Here is a 21,052-nt window from a genome sequence, read left to right as displayed (position 1 = left end):
AATATAGATAGCTGGCTAAGTTTGCAAAAATGATTTGCTATGGTCTTATAAACATTAGTAAAAAAAAAAAACAATAATGAATCAAGAATTAGTAAAAATGTATCTGTAATGTTTTGCATAATAATGTGTATTTTTGGAAAGTTTGTGTTTTTTGGCAACCCAGTGCTGGGTCAAAATTGGGTTGGGTTGTTTTTACCCAAAATGCTGGGTTGTTTTATTGAACTCAACTATTGATTAAAAATTACTATACTGCTGGCTTAAAATAAACCCAAAATATGCTGAAAATGGCATACCCAAAGTAAATTGCATGCTGTTCTTTGAACCATTAGGAGTATATGCCTGGTTTTGGTCTCTTTTGAAAGGTAGACTTTGAATTCTTCAGATTTATTAAAAAAAATGAACATTTGTAGCAAATGTATTTTGCTATTTTGCTTTTGATAACTTCAAATCCCTAATTACACCTTTGAAACATATAATTGTGATGCTCACCTTAGCTAACACCACTGTTAAAAATGTTTTGCATTTAAAAATTAAATGAATCTGTCAAATGCCATTTTTATTCGTTAGATCAACCATGAAATCACAAAAATGGGTTATTGGTTATCAGTGAATGATAAATTTGGTTTCATCCACATTGATAAAGTAACATTTTTTAGTCTTTTTTTCTCTCTATATCTATCTTCCATTCTACTCTGCATGACTATATTTGGACCCGTCAACCGGATGCACTGTGGGTTTTGGTGCGCCACATTATAAAATGAGATGTTAGTAAGCAGGGACATAAGCTGTCAATGACAATGTCAGATTCTCAGCATGCAAAAAATGAGGAATCATTATTAACCAGCGCAGGCAGACTTGGGTGGTACGTTCACCGCAGCACATTAAAAGAGACAATGATTTAATCGTCAACTCTTCTGTGAATTGTTTCCAGGCAACCTATCTTAAATGTAATGATCTCAGTTTGATGAAAGAACTGGAAGAAGAGTTAAAAGATAAATGTGGACGAGGCGGTGCAGCATGGGGGGCTGCAAGTGGAGAGTTTTGCTGTACTGTCATATTTTTTTTGTCTGGAAAAGTGAAATGTATTCACAGAGGACGATGTTTCGTAAGACATATCAGCTGGTGTTCTCTTTCATTTTAATGGTGCATTTAGTTCATGTGCTTGCTGTTGCCTGAACCGACCTTTTGTTTAAAGATCAACAGATCTGTGCAGGGATTAGAGAGTTAGATCTCCAAATGACTGAGAGACGTGCTAGATGGGGGGGCTTACCTTGAGGGGAATGGCTGGATGAAGAGCCGTTTGACTGGAGAGCAGGAAAACAATGTGAAGAAAGAGAGTTGGAAGGGAAAAGCGAGCACAGCCCTCTTCTTTAGTTCCCTTTGGAGCTGTCACCCTGTCTTGACATGCATGGCTGCAGATAGCATGCTGACCAGAGGAGGCTGACAGGTGGAGCTGCCCCCCTCATTCAGACTTCCAGAAACACCTCCAAAATACACAGCGTTGGGCACAACCATTAAAGTGTGTCCAAAAATGACAGAGAAGGGGAAACAAAGAAATGTGAAAGTTTCCTTCTCAGCAGACAGGAATAAATAGAATGCAGTGAAAATGAAATTCTGTTTGTTGTTGGCTTGTAAAACATTTCAAATCCGTATAATGTGATTATTAACGCTGCATGCGCTGTAAACAGTTTTAACACTTCAGTATGAAATGTTTTGAATAAAATCAAAGTGATGTAAGTTACAACTTACAGTCACTCCAGAAGTATTTGGACACTTACAAATGTCATTGCATTAGATATAAAATACAAATAGCAAACCAGTGGCATTTAAAAAAAAAATAGAAAATAAGCATAAGCACACTTTTGAATTTGAGGTTTGAAGTATTAAATAATAAAAACAGTCTTTCAGACTAATTCAAACTGATAAATATTGATTAAAAGAGTCATTTGTTTTGGGAATTGGGTGACACTGGTCACCATATGTTTTTGATTCACTAAAAAGAACTGACTCATGAGAGTCATTTGTTCATGAAAAACACTACACCATTCTATATCTTTTTACTGCATCACAGACAGTACAGAGTATCTAACGCAATGGCATTCAGAGATTTGGCTTACAAGTGTCCAAATAGTTTATGGGTCTGCTGTAGTTTCTGTTCATTGCACTTTATTCAACACTTTTACATCATAAGGAAAATTGAGCTGCAATTCCGAAAACCCAGAGTTTTTTTTCCCCACAAATTTTGGTATCAGAGTGGACTGAAACAAAGATACTGCTTAAAAGATGCACTCATTTTTTAGAATTGATTTTTATTACTCTTTTAGAGCTTTGAGTTAATATCACAGATCTACTGTCTACTGAGGCGTTTGTGTCCTTTGAGACTCAGACTGCTCAGAGTGACTTCATAATTCACGCATAGCAATGTGCTCCTTGGCCTTTTCCAGTCGAGGTCATCTGAGACAGAAAGGTCTTTCTCTCTCGATAGGAGGGGAATAGCAATATTGTAACCTTTTTCAGCCTTTGATTGAACGGCCAATTAAAATTTATATCATGTAACTTCATACTAGCACCATTGCACCTGAAGTCTTTGTCCCTAAGCACATTATTTCTTCAGAAATAATAACAACTAATGAGATATTTGCTGAAATGACACAATATGCACAAATTCCTTAGTTTTTAGTTTTTCAAGCTAACAGTGAGCTGAATGAAATGCAGCCATGTTCTGAAGATGTCCTCTTATTGTAGTCAAGTCTTTGGTTTGGCTTTTGTTGTGAATTTTTGAAGAGAAAATGTAGATAAACCACTTGACCTAACTAATCAACTAGTCAACTATCTCGACCCATCTCTAGCCCAATCAAATGAGTTTAGTGTTCATTTGACACTCTAGAAATGGAAGGTCAAGTTGAGTGCAATGCATTCTGGGATACAGTATACAACACATTTTTGCAAAGAACATAGGTCAATGATGCATGGAAATTTGCATACTGTGCTTGCCAAGAAATAGCGCAAAGTGTGTCATAAGCTGATATGCAAATTTAATGCAGTTGATTGAATCAAGGGTTTTCAAATTTACGTTTCAGTGAAAGACACACAAGTCGAAATCGTGTTATAGCTTAGTGCGATTTTCAAATTGCAAAGGCTGCAATTTAATTATAGATATATATGCGCTGCTTGTTTCCAATGGAAGCACAGCGGTGTTGTCTCTCAGAGACATGGTCGTAAGAGTTCATTGTTTGCATTCCCTCGTGTGCATTTGGATAGCTATGAGGAAAATATGTCTCAGTCTGCAAAAAGCAGTTCACGTGTACACACATGCAATGAGCATGAGAGCGTTTTCTGTGCTGAAAACCGCCATGAGCTTAACAACACTCGCAGCGTGCATTACATTTCATATCCAGACATATTTCATATACTCATATACATTTAACATCTGAAAATGAAGAAATTAAAATATAAATATTAGTATTGAAATTTTACAAATAAAATTTTAAAATAAAATAATAATAATTATTATTAAATACTCAATTCTGTCATATCAAACTTTTGATTAAGATGAAGTACTTCTCACCACAGTAAAGAATGCGAATATAATAGGCCTAATTAAAAGCGAACCAAAGGAAGAAACGTTTATAATCCCCTGCGTGAGTTAAGATTTGGGAAAAGAAACAGAGATTCCATGTTCAGTGGAATAACTAATGGAATATGTTATCTATTATGAATGTATTATGAATAATAGACTGGCACAGCCCTATCAGTGGGTACCGAATGTACCCGGATACTTGGTACTCCCGGTACTACAGAAATGCTGGTATCGTCACATTTTCAAAATTTCAGTACAGACTTGGTACCGAAGTACCGGTACTTTTGACAACACTATACTGAAGCATAAAGCATCTATGTTAATTATACTTTCTGTTTGCCATGCATATGTTAAGAAGATTATGCATGTGTACATTAATATTGTTATGCTAATTATGTCTTTCTGCAGTGTAGAGAAAACAATCATTAAATGACGATGGAATTAAATAGTGTTACATTGAATATGCATGGAAATGGGTTGAATAATGTGATGTTTTGGATTTATTCTCATCTTTGCATCACAGTGGGCCGATACTGTATATGCATGTGATTGGCTTGTAGTAATTTAAGTTGCTTATTTCCTGGCTTTTCATGAAGCCTTAAACCCTGAACAAAAAGCAAAGGAGCATTCACCTCTGTGAGGAGACAAGCTCAATTTTGTTTTATACGACAATCAAATTGTCATGCAGAAGCATGCAGAATTGCTTTCTGGGTTCAGAATGTGATTGCTCAGTTTCTTGGTCTGTAGAATTGGAGTTCTAAATGTTAGTTAAACTCACACCCCAGCAATCCACACAAAAACACACCAGCGACCACCACGCAAGCTCTCGTACGTCTTTTTTGTTGCCTGCTCCAACCTTTTCTGATTCAAAAGCTCTCCAAGTCTCTTCACAATTGCCCTCCGTCTCCCCCCTTTTACAACAGATTGCTTACAAGCACTCCCATTCTTTCTATAATGTCCTGAAACCTCCTGAAACCTCCTGCGGAGTTCATGAATATAAGCACTTTTCCCCTCCACTCTTATCCCAACTCCCACCGATCTGCTCTCCTCCTCACCGCCCGCCGTTTGATATATCATGATCCTCGTTGCATGAAGTCATTACGGCAGGAAGTGGATAGCGAGGCAGTTCACACTGTTTTGGTCTTGGAAGGTTTAAATGATTGGAATCCTGGAGCTTATGATTGACTAGGGAAGAGGGAAGGGTGATTGCTTTTTCCCTGTCCAGCAACCAGTTGAAGACTGAACAATAACAAGACAGACTCGGAGGCATCTTTTGGGAATGGATTGTGTGAGATTGTCTCGTGGCTTTTTGTTTTATAACCCCTCTGTGTGTATTGTTTTTGTTTTGTTTTTTCCTCTCTACAGATTTTCTTCCATTTTTGTTGTTTATTTTTACTGAAGCAATGCATCTCTCCGCTCCGTGTCCATTTTTAACCCGTTTATGACCACCAAGCACCAGTGGATGAAAGTTAAAATGGCTGTTTTCTGCAATTGTGGAAAATTGTACTCAGCATCTGAAAAGAAAATCATCAAATATTCAGTTCAATATTATTTTTTTATTGCAAATTTAAAACTTAAATTAGTGTGAGCTTTTAATTTAATTTGAGGCATATAAAATGTTTCTTAAAATAAAAATTATTGTGGTGGTGGAACCAATGAAAATGTTTGTAGGACAATTAAACATCTGATCTGAACTATAGGTCACAAGACTGTCTTCAGATCAGATGACAGTGATATCAAGTTGGGTCATCTGAAATATTGTGTTGTAAAGTGAGAAAATCCATCTGACCTCCTTTAATCATCTCAGAAGTTTCCATGGCAATGAGGTAACCTGAGAACAACAGAGTACATCACCTTATTTCACACTGGCTTGTTGTAGTTGTTCTCTGTAAAAAAAAAAAAAAAAAAAAAAAAAGACTGAACCAACAAGATATGATCATTTTATTATTATTATTATTTTATTTATTTTTTTTGTCAATGCAAAGGCTGCTTCTCCCCTTTCAGACCAACTGCTGTTCTCAACATCTTTCAGTTGTGGCATTTTCTTCAGCATTTTCTCTTTGTATTCAGTGTTCAGTGTGGATTTGTCTTCCTGTCTTTCAGTGAATTGTTTGGTTGACAAAGCAATCTCAGTTTTTTGGGGATTTAAAGAGGTAGATCATTTTATTCTGACAGATATAGAAGGAAATAACAAAGATAAGCAAGAGAGAACTTTTTAAAAATGTTATTTCTGATGGTACCTGATGATAATACCATAATATTTCAATATATAGCAGCTACTGAATGATTACCATATTCATATACAAAAATGTAAGTATTAACCAATAACACTGTTGGAAAGTTTGGGGTAAGTACAATGGCTGCATTTATTTTATCAAAAATACAGGAAAACAGTAATATTATGAAATATTTTTACAATTTAAAATAACTTTTTTCTATTTTAGTACATTTAAAATGTAATTTATTCCTGTGATGCAAAGCTGAATTTTCAGCATCATTACTCCAGTCTTCAGTGTCACATGATCCTTCAGAAATCATTCTAATATGCTGATTTGCTGTTTAAGAATGATTATTATCAATGTTGAAAACAGTTGTGCTGCTTAATATTTTTGTGGAAACTGTGATACATTTTTTCAGGGTTTTTCGATTAATAGGAAGTTTCAAAGAACAGCATTTATTTGAACATTTTGTAACATTTTGTTGTTGTTTTTTTTGTAACTGGCTCAAAACTTTTGAATGGTAGTGTATACCATGGTATTACCATTATGACACATGTTCCAAAAAAAAGGAAAAAAAAATCTTTTTTATGAAACATGTCCAGTACTACCACAGTGCTGATACATTTTATGTCAGGTAGAAAAAGGAAAGGAAAAATGATGTAATCAAGGGTTAATTTGTTTAGATAAATGCAAGCACTATGGAATAGACAGTATAGTGGATGTTGGAGGTTATTGTGTACTACAGGATAAACCACAACAACAGCAAACCCACACAGGGACAACCAGACAGACGGCAGTGTCGGCCTCACAGAGAGTATATTCCTTTTGATCTCTCCATTTCCCCTGTTCCCCTTCCACTTTTTTCCCTCAAGATCATCAGTGTGAAATCGCAACATCTTCAAACCAAATGTATTTTGTTGCCTTTGAAACTGTTGCTGATGTTGCCAGTTGCTGCCGCTCAAAGGAATAGCTCACCCAAAAATGATGAAACCACTTACACGCCGTCTCGTCGTTCCAAACCTGTATGAATTTATTTCTTCTATGGAACACAAAAGGTTGAGTAAATGATGGCAAAATCATCATTTTTTGGGTGAACTATCCCTTTAAATTCCCCTTCTTTCCTCTGTCCACATACTGAATCGTGTGAAATCGCAACACAGCACTTTAAGGAAGCATCCTTTCCAGTATCCTCATGAAAATCGAGTTTTCCTCTTATATAATGCCCTTTAAAATGTTCAACTTTGCCACACAGTGACACTGGATCCTTCAGCATGCCCTTGGCTAAAATGCAGTAGCACAGTATGGCAGAACTTTGCTTTGCTTAGTGTTTTAGTACTCAGTGCTGTAGTGAAGGTGAAAACTGCTTATGCTGAACCAGTGTGTATGAGGAACTTCTATATGATGTCAGTTGTCTTCAGTGTTTGTGACTTCTGCAGCTGCAGCTGTAAACGTAACCCGACATAAACGTCAAGTCCCAGCGTGATTCACAAACTCTCGCTTCACGCTGCGCAAAGTACAGCAGTTTCGTATGCATCACCTAATTGAAGAGAGAAGTTTTAAAGTTACATCCAGAGTTAAATGCTAAGTATTGTTTACTGCATCAACAAAAAAACAGACAGTAATTAAAAAACACTCTGGAGAGAAACGACCCAACATCTGTTCCCAGTGTTAATCTAATTGATTTGAGTCGTGTCACTGCATGGGGTGACTCGAGTCTTCGGGAGACTTTGGATATCAAACACTATAAATGCATTAATGGCACACAATGCATACTTCCTGTCCACATCCAATATTCTTTAATTGTGTTATGTGCTGTGAACACTTTCTCTTTTTTTGCAGCGATTATAACTTTGTTCCAAAACCTTATGAGATGCCTACCAAGACAGCATTTCAAGGCATCATGTGAGGGATCAGTTTCATTATTAGTCACCTGTCATGCTCTATTGAGATAATCTTGAATTGCACCCTTATGACTGATATCTTGTCTTTGTTTATATCAAGACAGCAGTCTATGGCAGCTCACTGGGTTTTGGAGCAAAGCTTATATACAGTGTTTTGTGTTCATCTTCACTTTTAACCTTTGGTGGGTTTGATGGGTCAACTGGATGGAGATGTTTTTGAAAGTTGGTCATGTTTTCATGTAACCGATGGTAGAGAGTTTTGAAGTGCAAATATCAGAACATTTTCACTAAAGAAAACACTCTTTAGGACTGTGATAATATATCTGTCGGCCTGCTGGTTCTTATTGTTTTCTGCTAGACTCCCAACACCGCATGAACCCACAGTTACACAAAAAAATCTTGTTCTTATCATGTTGTTACATTGTATTGTGTTTTACAAAACACATTTTAACAAATTTTAAAAACATGTAATCAAGTATAAATGGGTATTAAGTAATTTTTAAATAATTCAGTAAATCATTGTTCATTTTGTATTTTTAAAATTATTTTACTATATAAATAATTTATTATTTTTTATTTTATTTATCTTTCCTTTTTATTTTGTTTTATTTTAACAGTTGTTTTTCTATTTGTTTTATACAGCAAATAACTGTTAACATTATTTTATTTAGAAAAATTAAAATGGGTCATCATGTAATCTTCAATGCTCTATGCTGATATTTTTATTTTTATTTATTTTTTTAAATAATTTAATCAAGTATAAATGGGTAGTAAATATTTTTATATTTTTATTATTAAATAATTTTACTTTATTATATATTTTTTTATTATAAATTTTATGAATGTTTCCATTTTTGTTATTTTATTTAATTTTTTCTGTACTTTTTTTACTGTTGTTTTTCCATTTGTTTTATACAGCAAATAACTGTTAACATTATTTTATTTAGAAAAATTAAAATGGGTCATCATGTAATTTTCAGTGCTCTATGCTGATATTTTTATTTCTATTTAATTTTTAAAATAATTTAATCAAGTATAAATGGGTAGTAAATATTTTAATATTTTTATTCTTAAATAATTTGACTTTATTATATATATTTTTTATTATAAATTTTATGAATGTTTCCATTTTTGTTATTTTATTTTTATTTTTTTTACTGTTGTTTTTCCATTTGTTTTATACAGCAAATAACTGTTAAAAATGATTTTATTTAGAAAAATTAAAATAGGTCATCATGTCGTTATCAATACTCTATACATTGCTCTCTATACAATGCTCTCTACTGGCCGATATATGATACAATTTCATTATGCGAATGAGTCATTTTGTTTTATTTCATTTTTTACTGTTGTTGTTTTTCTGCTGTTGTTCATTCCCTGCCTCTGTTTTTCCCTCATATGAATATCTCAGTTTAAAAAACCCACGCAGCTGGGTATGGTGGACACCTATTGATATGTTTATTGCTTGCAGTTTCCTCTCTCGTTCCAGAGAGAGCGAGAGGGATGGTGGAGGTGTGATAAATGTTGCGGGGCGTTTGGGTCTGAAGAGATCGCGCCAAAGCAGCGCAGCGGCAGTACCGAAGATTGATTTCTCTTATGCAATTCTCCCCAACGTCTGCGATTAATGACCCTCTACGCTCGCCATCCATCAGCATCTCCCCATGCTAAACTACACCAGCCCTCATCCAGGCTCCAAAAGCCCACCTATGGCACCACGGCGTACCCCGCAGCCGCGCATTAGCGTGTTGCTAATGCTCTTACATATTCACCTCTTTCTGTCAGATTAATGATGATACTGTTACCCCTCACCTGTCCACCAGGCAAATCCCCTACCCCTCCAACACCTCCTCTCGATGGGGGGCTACATGTTGGGCATGGACCCTCGCTGGCCGAGAGACTAAATATTGCTCTATTGGACATATGTCTCTACTTTTATAGCCATTCTAGTGAGGCTTAGCCATGTAGGATTTACAGTCTCAAATCTGCTTAGATGACACCTGTAGATAAGAACCAACTCTGATTAAGCATAGATTAGCTGTAATCTGGCTTTCAGGAATAAAATATTTGAGGTTTGGGGTCATTTGTTGTTGTTTTTCTGTAATTTGCTCAGCGAAGATTAAGCAAAAGAGTTTAGCAACAGTGCATATCTCCCACAGAGGGCCTAAAATGAGGCTTTGCCTTCCTGTTTACTATTAATAACAGACAACAAAGCAGTTGTGGATATTTTTTTTTTTTTTTTTTTTTGACTTTCCTAGCAATCTGTCTGGTTTCCTTGATCTTGAACACAATGCAGTTGAACTCAATGCAGTTCAAACTTTGTAAGTCTAAGACTCCCATGTGTAGGAACCACTGATGACTGAGCCATTGAAGCTGATGTCTGTCCTAGACGTGACACAGTTCTCACAATGCTCAAATTGCTCTGCACACAAGAACTCTAAGAACTTTGAGAATGAAAGCGCCCTAAGAGAGCTGCCATGATGTAAACTATCTTAATACGTTAAAACTCCTTTTCACATTCGGCTCCCTTAAGATTCATTCAAGGCCAAAGTCAAAAACCAGTCGCATGCCTCTTTTATGCTTTTCTTCTAATCTAGAGGAATTAGTGTGTGAGATTTTGTCCAACAACCCCACTGGATCCACTGGCGAGTCTCTGATACTGTTTGTTTTAGTACTCAATATTGTTTTAGGATCTCATATACAACAGAGGATAGTTGTAATGCTTAGTTTTAGTATTTATTTTGTTCAAAGTTCTTGCAATTTTGATTATTACAAAAGTGGTGCTCCGCTGAAACTGTTTTTCAAAGCTCTTTGAAGACATCTAAAGAGCAGGTTGTCCAAATAATGCTGAGCTATAAGGGATGCCTATGCTGTAAGTTAACTGTACAGTGAGACAGTCATTATGGTTTGTTTATGAAAATGACACTGTCTTATGACCATCTATTATCTCACATAACCATACTTACCATATAAATAATGGCGTGAAATATTGATTACAGTTGAAATTATTTTGTTTTATGAGGATTATATAGAAATTTGACTGCAAAGTGCAACAACTGATCAGTCAGAATCAAGTATTTCAGAGAACCATGTGATTATAATATTTAATGAGTTCAAATTATTTGTTTTTAGACATTATACTTTTTAAAATATATACACTACCATTCAAAAGTTTGGGATCGGTAAGATTTTTCATATTTTTAAAAGAAGTTTTGTCTGTTCACCAAGATTGCATTTATTTAATTAAAAATACAGTAAAAACAGTAATATTGTGAAATATTATTACAATTTAAAATAACAGTTTTCTATTAGAATATAATATAAAATGTAATTTATTCCTGTGATGCAAAGCTGAATTTTCAGCATCATTTCTCCAGTCTTCATAAATCATTTTAATATGATGATTTGCTGCTCAAGAAACATTTATTATTATTATCAAAGTTAAAAACAGTTGTATACTTTTTTTTCAGGATTCCTTGATGAATAGAAAGTTCAAAAGAACAGCATTTATCTGAAATACAAAGCTTTTGTAACATTATACACTACCGTTCAAAAGTTTGGGGTCAGTAAGAATTTTCATTTTTATTTTTTTGAGAAGAATTTAAAGAAATAATTTTTTTTTTCAGCAAGGATGCATTAAATCAATCAAAAGTGACAGTAAAGACATTTAAAATGTAACACAAGATTATATTTCAAATAAATTCTGTTCTTTTGAACTTTCTATTCATCAAAGAATCCTGAAAAAAAATATTGTACACAAATATTTTGTACATCTGTATACAATAAATGTTTCTTGAGCAGCAGATCAGCATATTAGAATGATTTCTGAAGGATCACGTAACACTGAAGACTGGAGTAATGATGCTGAAAATTCAGCTTTGCCAACAAAAGAATAAATTACATTTTCAAATATTTTCAAATAGAAAACAGTTATTTTAAATTGTAATAATATTTCACAATATTACTGATTTTACTGTATTTTTAATTAAATAAATGCAGCCTTGGTGAGCAGGCGAAACTTCTTTTAAAGACATTAAAAATCGTACCGATCCCAAACTTTTGAACGGTAGTGTACACTGCCATTCAAAAATTTGGGGTCAGAAAGATTTTTTTAAAATTAATACTTTTATTCAGCAAGTATACATTAAATTGTTCAAAACCAACATTACACTGTCACAAAAATGCTGTTTTTCTGAACTTATATCATTCCACAAAAAAATATTAAGCAGCACAACTGTTTTCAACACTGATGAAAATAAGAAATATTTCTTGATCGCCAAATCAGCATATTAGAATGATTTCAAAAGGATCATGTGACACTGAAGACTGGAGTAATGATTGAGCTTTGACGTCACAGAAATAAATCACATTTTGAAATATATTCAAATAGAAATTTATCTTAAATTGTAATAACATTTCACAATATTACTGCTTTACTGTATTTTTGCTCAAATAAATGCAGCCTTGATTAGCATAAAAGGCTTCTTTCAAGAAGACATTAAAAATATTACCAACCCCAACCGTTTGAAATGTTGTGTACATATATTACGTACAAAAATGTACGTTACCCATTCAACATGTCTGTTGGTAGAGTATGGAACAAGCAAAAGAGGAAAAATATCTCTTTTGATAATTGCTCTGGCATATTGGCCTAATGTCAAGATGAGCTTGTAATCAAAATTTCCCATCAAATTTATCTCCGGTCTTCCCTTTCCTTCCTGTTTCTCCCCACAGATCCAGTCAACGGTCCCCAGAACGTAAACGTGGTGGACATCCGTGCCCGTCAGCTGACCCTGCAGTGGGAGACCTTTGGATATGCGGTGACACGCTGCCACAGTTTTAACCTGACTGTACAGTACCAGTATGTGTTCAACCAGCAGGAGTTTGCCGCTGAGGAGCTCATCCCGACCTCCTCTCATTACACTCTGAGGGGACTCAGGCCTTTCGTGACGGTCAGACTACGGCTGGTGCTGGCCAACCCTGAGGGCAGCAAGGAGAGCGAGGAGATCGTCAAACAGACAGAGGAAGATGGTGAGTTCGATTAAACGAGATGTTGGAATAGGATAGATGTTGTAAGATACGAAACCTTTTATTGTTACTTTCTGCGAGATTCAGGCTTTAATAAAGACCCACCAAATCCTCCACAATTTGCACCTTGTCTTTTCCCGTTTATAATGAGATTACTTCACTAATTACTGTGTCTTAACAGTAATCACATTACTGATGATTACTTATGACTTAATTTCTGAAACCATCAACCTTTAGCAGATGGACAACACAAAATGCCAAACTATCCATCCGGTTGCAAATTGAATAGATCATTGCATTTGAGAGGTGTCTTTGCCAGAATGTGATTTTACTATTATATTTTTTTTTTGTAAATGTTAGAAAAAAATAATATGACTATTTTATAGTCTGCATACAAATGATTAAAAGGGACCTATAATGCCCCTTTTCACAAGATGTAATGTAAGTCTCTGGTGTCCCCAGAATGTGTCTGTGAAGTTTCAGCTCAAAATACCCCACAGATCATTTATTATAGCTTGTCAAATTTGCCCCTATTTGGGTGTGAGCAAAAACACATCATTTCTCTATGTGTCCCTTTAAATGCAAATGAGCTGCAGGTCCTGACCCCCTTTCCAGAAGAGGGCGGAGCTTTAACAGCTCGCGATTCGGTTGCTTAACAACAACAAAGATGGAGAATCTCACGCAGCTAAAATGAGGATTGTCAGTAACGGTGTTCAGCCTTACATTGTTCAAACCGGAGTCGACACTGATGGAGAGACTCAGGAAGAAGTTACAACTTTTAGAATGAAACTGGACGTTTCTGAATGTTTAGTAGATAAACTTATGTAGTTTCTGTGGAGTTGATTCAACTCATCGACTAGCATGTGCCGTCATGTTCATCTTTTGTGCAAATCCAGTGTTGAATTGACCCTCATTTGTGAAGCAGTCTGGCGTAAAATGACGGCATGTCAACAACACTCTACTACAACAACTCTTCCTCTTCTCTAAAGCGGCCCAACATGGCCTCACACCCTTTGTTGCGTGTTCTCGGGGGCGGGGTTTATGTAAATTTTAGGGTTAGTGATGTCACCAACCCAGGAAGAAGCTCATTGTAATCCCTACCAGCCATTTGTTGTAATCCTTAAAAAGCGATTTCTGTAAAAGAAAATATCTCCCTTTGCATTGAACTTTGAGCATTGTAATTTTGCAGATGTTGTTTATCCTCAAACAGCAACATTACACACTAACTAAAGTTAAAAAAAGTGAAATCATAATCAAGGACAACTTTAAATGTAGTGTTGCTGTCAATGCTGTCAACGTGAGTTCACGGATAAGGGAACAAACATTCAAAATCATTTTTTTCTTTTTTGTCTACAATTGAATCCATTTTGTCTCATTACAAATTAAACAAATTACAAATGCATTAATCACGTTTACATGGTTCACATGATTCATTTCATATAAAAGTAGTTATAAAAAAAGACCTGACTGAAGATTACCATGGCTACGTACTTAACAAAAAATAAACAAATAAATAAATGGACATGTAATATTGATTTAAGTGGAAATTATTTTATATTGTGAAAAGAAAGAGACCATGGAGTGCTATGAGAAACATAAAAGAAACAGTTAGTAGGAAATTGATTGCAAGGCACAACAATTATACAATGTTGTTAACATTTACTAACCTTTTTTTCTAAAGATCTTCACACTTGTTCTCTCTATCATGAAACTCATGTATTTATTTGAATGTTAGCAAACCAATGTTGTATTCCCATTCTCATTCCGGAGAATATATTTCTATTTGTATACCGACAGCAAAACTCTCAAAACGGCTATGCTTGAAATTGAATAGCAGTTGTTATTTTCTTGATTATTAATACCAAAACAAAGGTTTAGCCTTATTAGAAAAAGTCGCAGTAGAGAGGCATAATTGTGAGCATTAAAAATACATTGAGTATCTTCTTCTCTTTGAAATGATATCCTTTTACTTGAAGGTTGTTTGAGGAACCTTTTAAATGGAGCTTTGTTAGGTACAGAAATCATCAATACTGGTTCCCGGCATTTAATCTCACTAGATATTTGAATTAGACAAGTGTATTAACTACTAACCTTCGCTGGAAGAATGGCACATGTACAGAAAAGCTGGAGGTTAATGCTTCTGTACAGTGAAATTAAAACACAGTAGGCAAGAACATCCTTTGATATAGCCGATATTTCACATCAGGGACTAATGCTAATGTTGACAGTTGTAGCTTTTGGCAACATGCCTTGGACATTTCCACATCCTCAAATGTGAAATTGGGAATCGTTCAATGATCCCAGCCTATTATTTCAATTATTCCATGTTTTAAAGGGTTAGTTCACCCAAAAATGAAAATTTTGTCCTTAATTACTCGCCCTCAAGTCGTTCCACACCCATAAGACCTTTGTTCATCTTTGGAACACAAATTATGATATATTTGATAAAATCCGATGGCTCTGTGAGGCCTGCATCACCAGCAATAACACTCCCTTTTTCAGTGCCCAGAAAGCTACTAAAAGCATATTTAAAACAGTTCATGTGACTACAGTGGTTCAACCTTTATATTATAAAGCGGCGAGAATACTTTTTGTGCGCCAAAAATAAAAAATTGCGACTTGCACAATATCTAGTGATGGGTAATTTCAAAACACTGCTTCATGAAGCTTCGAAGCTTAACAAATCTTTTGTTTCGAATCAGTGGTTCAGAGCGAACAATTTCAGTAAATGAGGCTTCGTTACATCATAAGTGTTTTGAAACTTCAGTAGTTCACGTGACTCTGGCAGTTTGATAGCGCTCCGAACCACTGATTTGTGAAACACTGAAACAAATGATTTGTAAAGCTTCGAAGCTTCATGAAGCAGTGTTTTGAAATCGCACATCACTAGATATTGTTGAATAAAGTCGCTATTTTGTTACTTTTGGCGCACAAAAAGTATTCTAGTCGCTTTATAATATTAAACCACTTTAATTGGTTGAACCACTGTAGTAACATGGACTGTTTTAAATATGTTTTTAGTTCCTTTCTGGGCACTGAAAAAGGGAGTGTTATTGCTGGCGATGCAGGCCTTAATGAGCCATTGGATTTTATCAAAAAAATCTTAATTTGTGTTCTGAAGATGAACAAAGGTCTTACGGGTGTGGAACGACATGAAGGTGAGTAATAAATGACAGAATTTTCATTTTTGGGTGAACTAACCCTTCAATGACTCTTACCTCTGGTTCTTGAGGATTGAAGGGCCTTTGGTTTTGTTTATCAAGTCTTTGTATTGGAACGCTCACATGAAGAGTTTGGTTCCAAAGCGCGATAAACGCCATTTTCCAAAATTTGAGTTTCCACCAAAATCAGTATTGTATCTGGTCGGTATTGAAAAGTCATTTATTAATTTTGCGTGTGTTATTCTGTCATGTTTTCTCCCTTTCTTTCCAAAACATGACAAACTGCAATCTCCTTTTTCGCAGAACGCGATATATCCGCTCAACCAATCACAGAGCACCATTCCACCCACTGTAAACATTGAAGGCTTTTAATACCAATGTACTCGGCAAATGTGTTTATTTAACCATGCGGTGGCGCCAGATACTCTTTAATCGGTAATGACAAATAATTTATAACATTAACAAGATGACCCGTTGAATTCATTTTGGGAGCAACGGCTGAATGTATTTTTAGTAAAATGCCTGTATATAAGATAAATACTTACTTTGTTGTGTATTTTCAATTTGAAAAATAACTTTTATATTAATGGATTAATTGTATTTTGAAAAAAAAAAAGTATCATGGATTTATTGCATTTTGGGAAAAAAATAATACGTTTTTATAATAAACTTTTTAAAATCAAAATGTAGATTTGAATTTTTAATGTTTTTATAACCAAAAGATGCTATGTGAAAGTTTGAAACAGAAAATAGTGGTTTTGTGCTGTGGTCAAAAATAAACTATTTCAATTTCCAAAAGTGGTTTAAAAGCTGGTAAATTCTGTTCTTTGTTTCATTTATAGCCTTACTGCTTTTCACTGACTTTCAGTATTTTTTAGATGTTATAAGAGCATTGATTAGAACAAATATGATAAGAACAAAGAAAAGTCCTGTTTTTAGTGACAACAAAAGAAAAAAGCCTTTTGCCTTTTAATTAAACTATAATCTCACAGATGTAATTTTGTAATTAGTGTAGCAGATTTGCAATTGCTTCTGGGGTTGTTTAATTGCTTATATGTGTGAATGTACAGTATACACACACATAGTTTTATGCAGATTTATTGGCAACACTTATTCCTAAAAGAGAATCTTTTTTTTTTTTTTTTTTTTTTTTTTTTTTAAATTTAGCTTACTTTTTGGCTGTGGTCATGTTTGTATAAACGTAAGTTTTAGTTGCCTGTGGTATCGAGTTTGATTATTTACATAGGTATACATTACCATTCAAATGTCTGGGGTTGGTAAGATGTTTTAATGTTTAAAAAGATGTCTTCTGCTCACCAAGACTGCATTTATTTGATCAAAAATACATTAGAAATAGTAATATTGGGAAATATTATTAAAATCTACAATTTACTCTCATCCTAATTGTAATCATTCTAATGATCAAGAAACATTTCTTATTACTATATACTTGTGAAAACAGCGACAGTTTTTTTCAGGATTTTTTGATAAATAGAAATTTCAAAAGAACAGCATTTATTTAAAATAGAGATTTGTAAATGTATGGGTCACTTTTGACCAATGTAATGCATCCTGAATAATTCATTTCTTTAAAAAAAATGAATAATGAAATAACTAGAAGCAGGTAAAGTGGGACACTTTACCCCGAGTTTTTGTATTTAGCATTTTTCCTTTCTCTGGACAGTAGTGTTGATTTTTGTGAGGGGCTAAACTGTTTGGCATCATATTTTAAAACAATGCCATAGACAAATGATCTGTATTCACTGTTAATTTAGATTATATTTCCTAGTACTATTCAAAGTTTGGTGCAGTTGTTGATTCGTTCAGGAAAGTTATTTCTGCTTATAAAGCTTACTTATTATACTTTCATACTTTTGTGATACTTTTGATTGGCTGTAGAAATGATTTTCATGTTTTAATAATGCATCCTCTCAGATCTCAGCAGTTGTAATGCTCACAGTCAAAGTGTTTGTATTAAAAGATATTAGATTGTCAGCACTGTGTATTTGGAAATCACTTCAGGTCTGTATAGAAGTCAGATCCACTCAGAGAAGTAAATGGAAACAGAATTGTTAGACCATAGTGCTGCCCTGCTCTTCCTAAAGAAAAGCAACAAATATGAAGCAAAGATGATGAAAGCCATCCTCCTTTAATCCATCTGTTTCATTGATGTGTTGCGGTTAAAAGGAAATCCTATCGTGGAGCATGTTAAAGCTTCGCAGTCTGTGAAAAGACACAATGTTTCTCAGACGGAGGGAAGGTTTGCAAGCGGCGCTTAATTTGAAAATTTCCCAGAGGGAAGCTCTCAGCCTCCATTTACAATTAATTTCTCCCAGCTTGTTTTTAATGCTGTGCTATAAAACCGTGTGAAAATAAAGCCTGTTGTCAGGCCTTAGATTATTAGATTATAGCGTATAATTCAAACTCATCTCATTTTCTTTCAGATTTTCATTTTCATGTTCTGATGAGTCTGTTTTGATATGGATAGAACTCTGTTGGTTATTCAGTATCTGCTCTTGTCTGCCGCACTGATGTTTTTCCTTTTTTATGTTTTTTTGCATATGAAAACCTATAATTGCTGTCCTTTGTGTTAGCAAATTGACAGACAGCTGCAACATATCAATAGTGAAGCAGTTTTGTCTCTCTGTGTAACCTTATATGGTGATAATTGCAGGAGGGTGAAATTAACATGAGGACTGCAGACAATTTTTACCTTATAAGGTCAACAATAACGCCAAACCCCGTACGTACGAAAAACTCGCTTGCCCGTAAACAAGCATCAACAGGACAAGAGCGAGTATGTTGTTTGTGATGCGTTCAGAGATTAAAATAATCAGTAAGGTTCAGAGAAAAATGGAACGTGTGACAATTACGAAACCTATTATAAGATATTTGTATCTTGAGAGGGGCAAGCATAAAAGAGGAAAAATTGTTTCGTGCACCTCAAACTTAATGAAACATCACTCAAAGTCTCCCCACAAGAAGCTAATCAGCTGGATTAATATGTAAAGTAGAATTCCACGCACAGGCATGGTTATACAGTGGAAAAGATAGTGGACGGAAGACTGGATCTAATTATATTTCATTGTAACAGTGATTTAATATGCTTGTTGGCTTGTGCCCAATCAAGCTATTTGAAGAATTGTTGGAAATATAATTTAACTGGCCTCACTTTGCAGTACAATATCTGACATCAGCACCTCAGTGAGCGAGTGTTTTTCACCTTTTCTTTGATTAGCTCAATTCTTTTCCCATTGAAGAATAAATGGCAGTGACTGTTCAGCTTTTAATAACGATTGAGGGCAAATATCTCAACCTCGCTACCTATTGAAGAGGAACTTGGTCGCGACAGAATTAATCAGAGAGCATGACGTGAGATGAGATTAGTTCAATGAGCAATATAGAAACTTTCCGTTTCTCGGCATGAGTGAGATTTCCAAAATAAAAGTACAACGCCAATGACGAATGATCTGTATTCAATCTAATTTAGATTATATTCATATCATTTTTTTTATATTAAAACATAATGTTTGCAGTTGTTCTCAGTTGATTAGTTCAGGAAAGTTGTTTCTACTAATAAAGCAAACCAGTAGGCCTACTTTAGGTAAATCAGTCAATATTTAACTAAAACTCATATGCACATTAAATTGTTGTTCAGTATCAAAAAATCATTATTGCATAAATCATAATTTTGTGAAATGATTTTCATAATTTAATAAAAACATTTATTCGTATAGCACTTTTCATACATAAAATGCAACTCAAAGTGCTTCAAGTGTAACCCGTGCGGCTCGCTTATGCCCGGCGTGATGTGCGGCCAGCGACACCAGGTATTAAAACATGGTCTGCGTTGTGTTACGTTGTGTGGATGAAAAGACAGACACGGGACAGCCGATTCACTGGATCTTTTTACTGAATAAAAGAGACAAATAAGCAGCCTCAGATTGAGTGGCCCTTATAACACTCTATAAAACAAATGATGCACCTCCATTACCATGTGCTGGTCTCGCATAAAAGACAGAAATATTCCTCAAAGAATGTAAAATAACAAAAATAATCCCAAGGATAGATAAAATAGTACTATACACATAAGTTTGGGTGGAAATACAGATATGAAAGATATAATAAAAATAAGGATTAAATAAAATTAACAGGATGACAAAAGAAACCTACCTCTTCCATCGAATCACAAGGGAAGAGGAGGAGACAGGACAGGAAATTAAGTCATTCTGTGACCACGCAACAGTTAAAGGAGAAGCGCACCTTTAGATCAGGTATCATAAAATGTATAAGAGAACAATTTTGTGTGAATTATAACAATATTTAGTTGTATACTTTGTATACCTGTTACACGAGCATAAAATCACACAATATCAATATAAAAATAATCAAAAACAACTATAAAAGGTTCAGAATGTAAAATAAAGAATAGTTTTACCTCAATATCAATATAAAATAAATAAAAACAATGATAATATAATTGATGATAAGATAAAATAAAACATAAAACTGACTTACACACAACTTCACACCTTATTGTTATATTGATAAGCAACTTTAAAAAGATATGTCTTGACCTTTGGTCAAGATTTTTTCTTGACCAAATTTTTGGAGCATAGTGGCTAAAAGAAGTTAATAATGCATCCTCTCAGATCACAGTAAAAGTGTTAGATTAGCTCAATTCTTTTCCCATTGAAGAATAAATGCCAAAGACTATTCAGCTTTTAATAACGATTGAAGGCAAACATCTCAACCTTGGTACATTTTGAAGATGACCTTAGTTACATGCAATGAAACGGGATTGAAGAAACGTTTTGTTTTGTGAAATAAATATATAGTGGAAATAAAAGTACAGCTAGATTAGCTTTTCCTCATGGAAAAAGCCGAGTAATAATAGCGTCAAAGGTTTAGGTTTTCTGCGTTGATTCCGTGTAAATGAAATGCTGCAGGAACAATAGATGTTTTAGTTCTTTTCTTCGATGACCTCCAGCTAATCTGTTTGTGCCCGAGGTGCCTCTCCCGTTTGCCCCGTTACGGCTCTGCTACGCTCATCTCTTTAATCTGCCCTCCCAATTAGCCACGACTAAGTGCAAAGCAAACAACAGCGCTAGGGCTGCAAAGTTGGACTAAACGGCCTTTTAGCTAAGTCATTAGTTCTTTTTGCAC

The 21,052-nt window shown here is 34.7% G+C and overlaps 1 protein-coding gene across 13 annotated transcripts in view; it reads left to right on the top strand.

Annotated features, from left to right (window-relative positions):
• The window catches only part of ptprt (protein tyrosine phosphatase receptor type T), a 321,273-nt gene that overhangs the window by 168,894 nt on the left and 131,327 nt on the right, over positions 1-21,052 (top strand). For all 13 annotated transcript variants that reach the window (XM_048199084.1, XM_048199081.1, XM_048199083.1 and 10 more), the window contains exon 8: positions 12,432-12,728. In XM_048199084.1, coding sequence (XP_048055041.1) covers positions 12,432-12,728 — 297 coding nt within the window. The remainder of the gene's footprint in view (positions 1-12,431; positions 12,729-21,052) is intronic.

The sequence above is a fragment of the Megalobrama amblycephala genome, linkage group LG8, assembly GCF_018812025.1.
Source record: "Megalobrama amblycephala isolate DHTTF-2021 linkage group LG8, ASM1881202v1, whole genome shotgun sequence".
Classification (NCBI taxonomy): domain Eukaryota; kingdom Metazoa; phylum Chordata; class Actinopteri; order Cypriniformes; family Xenocyprididae; genus Megalobrama; species Megalobrama amblycephala.
The sequence above is the reverse complement of the archived record's forward strand: the minus strand, read 5'-3'. Positions and strand labels throughout refer to the sequence as shown.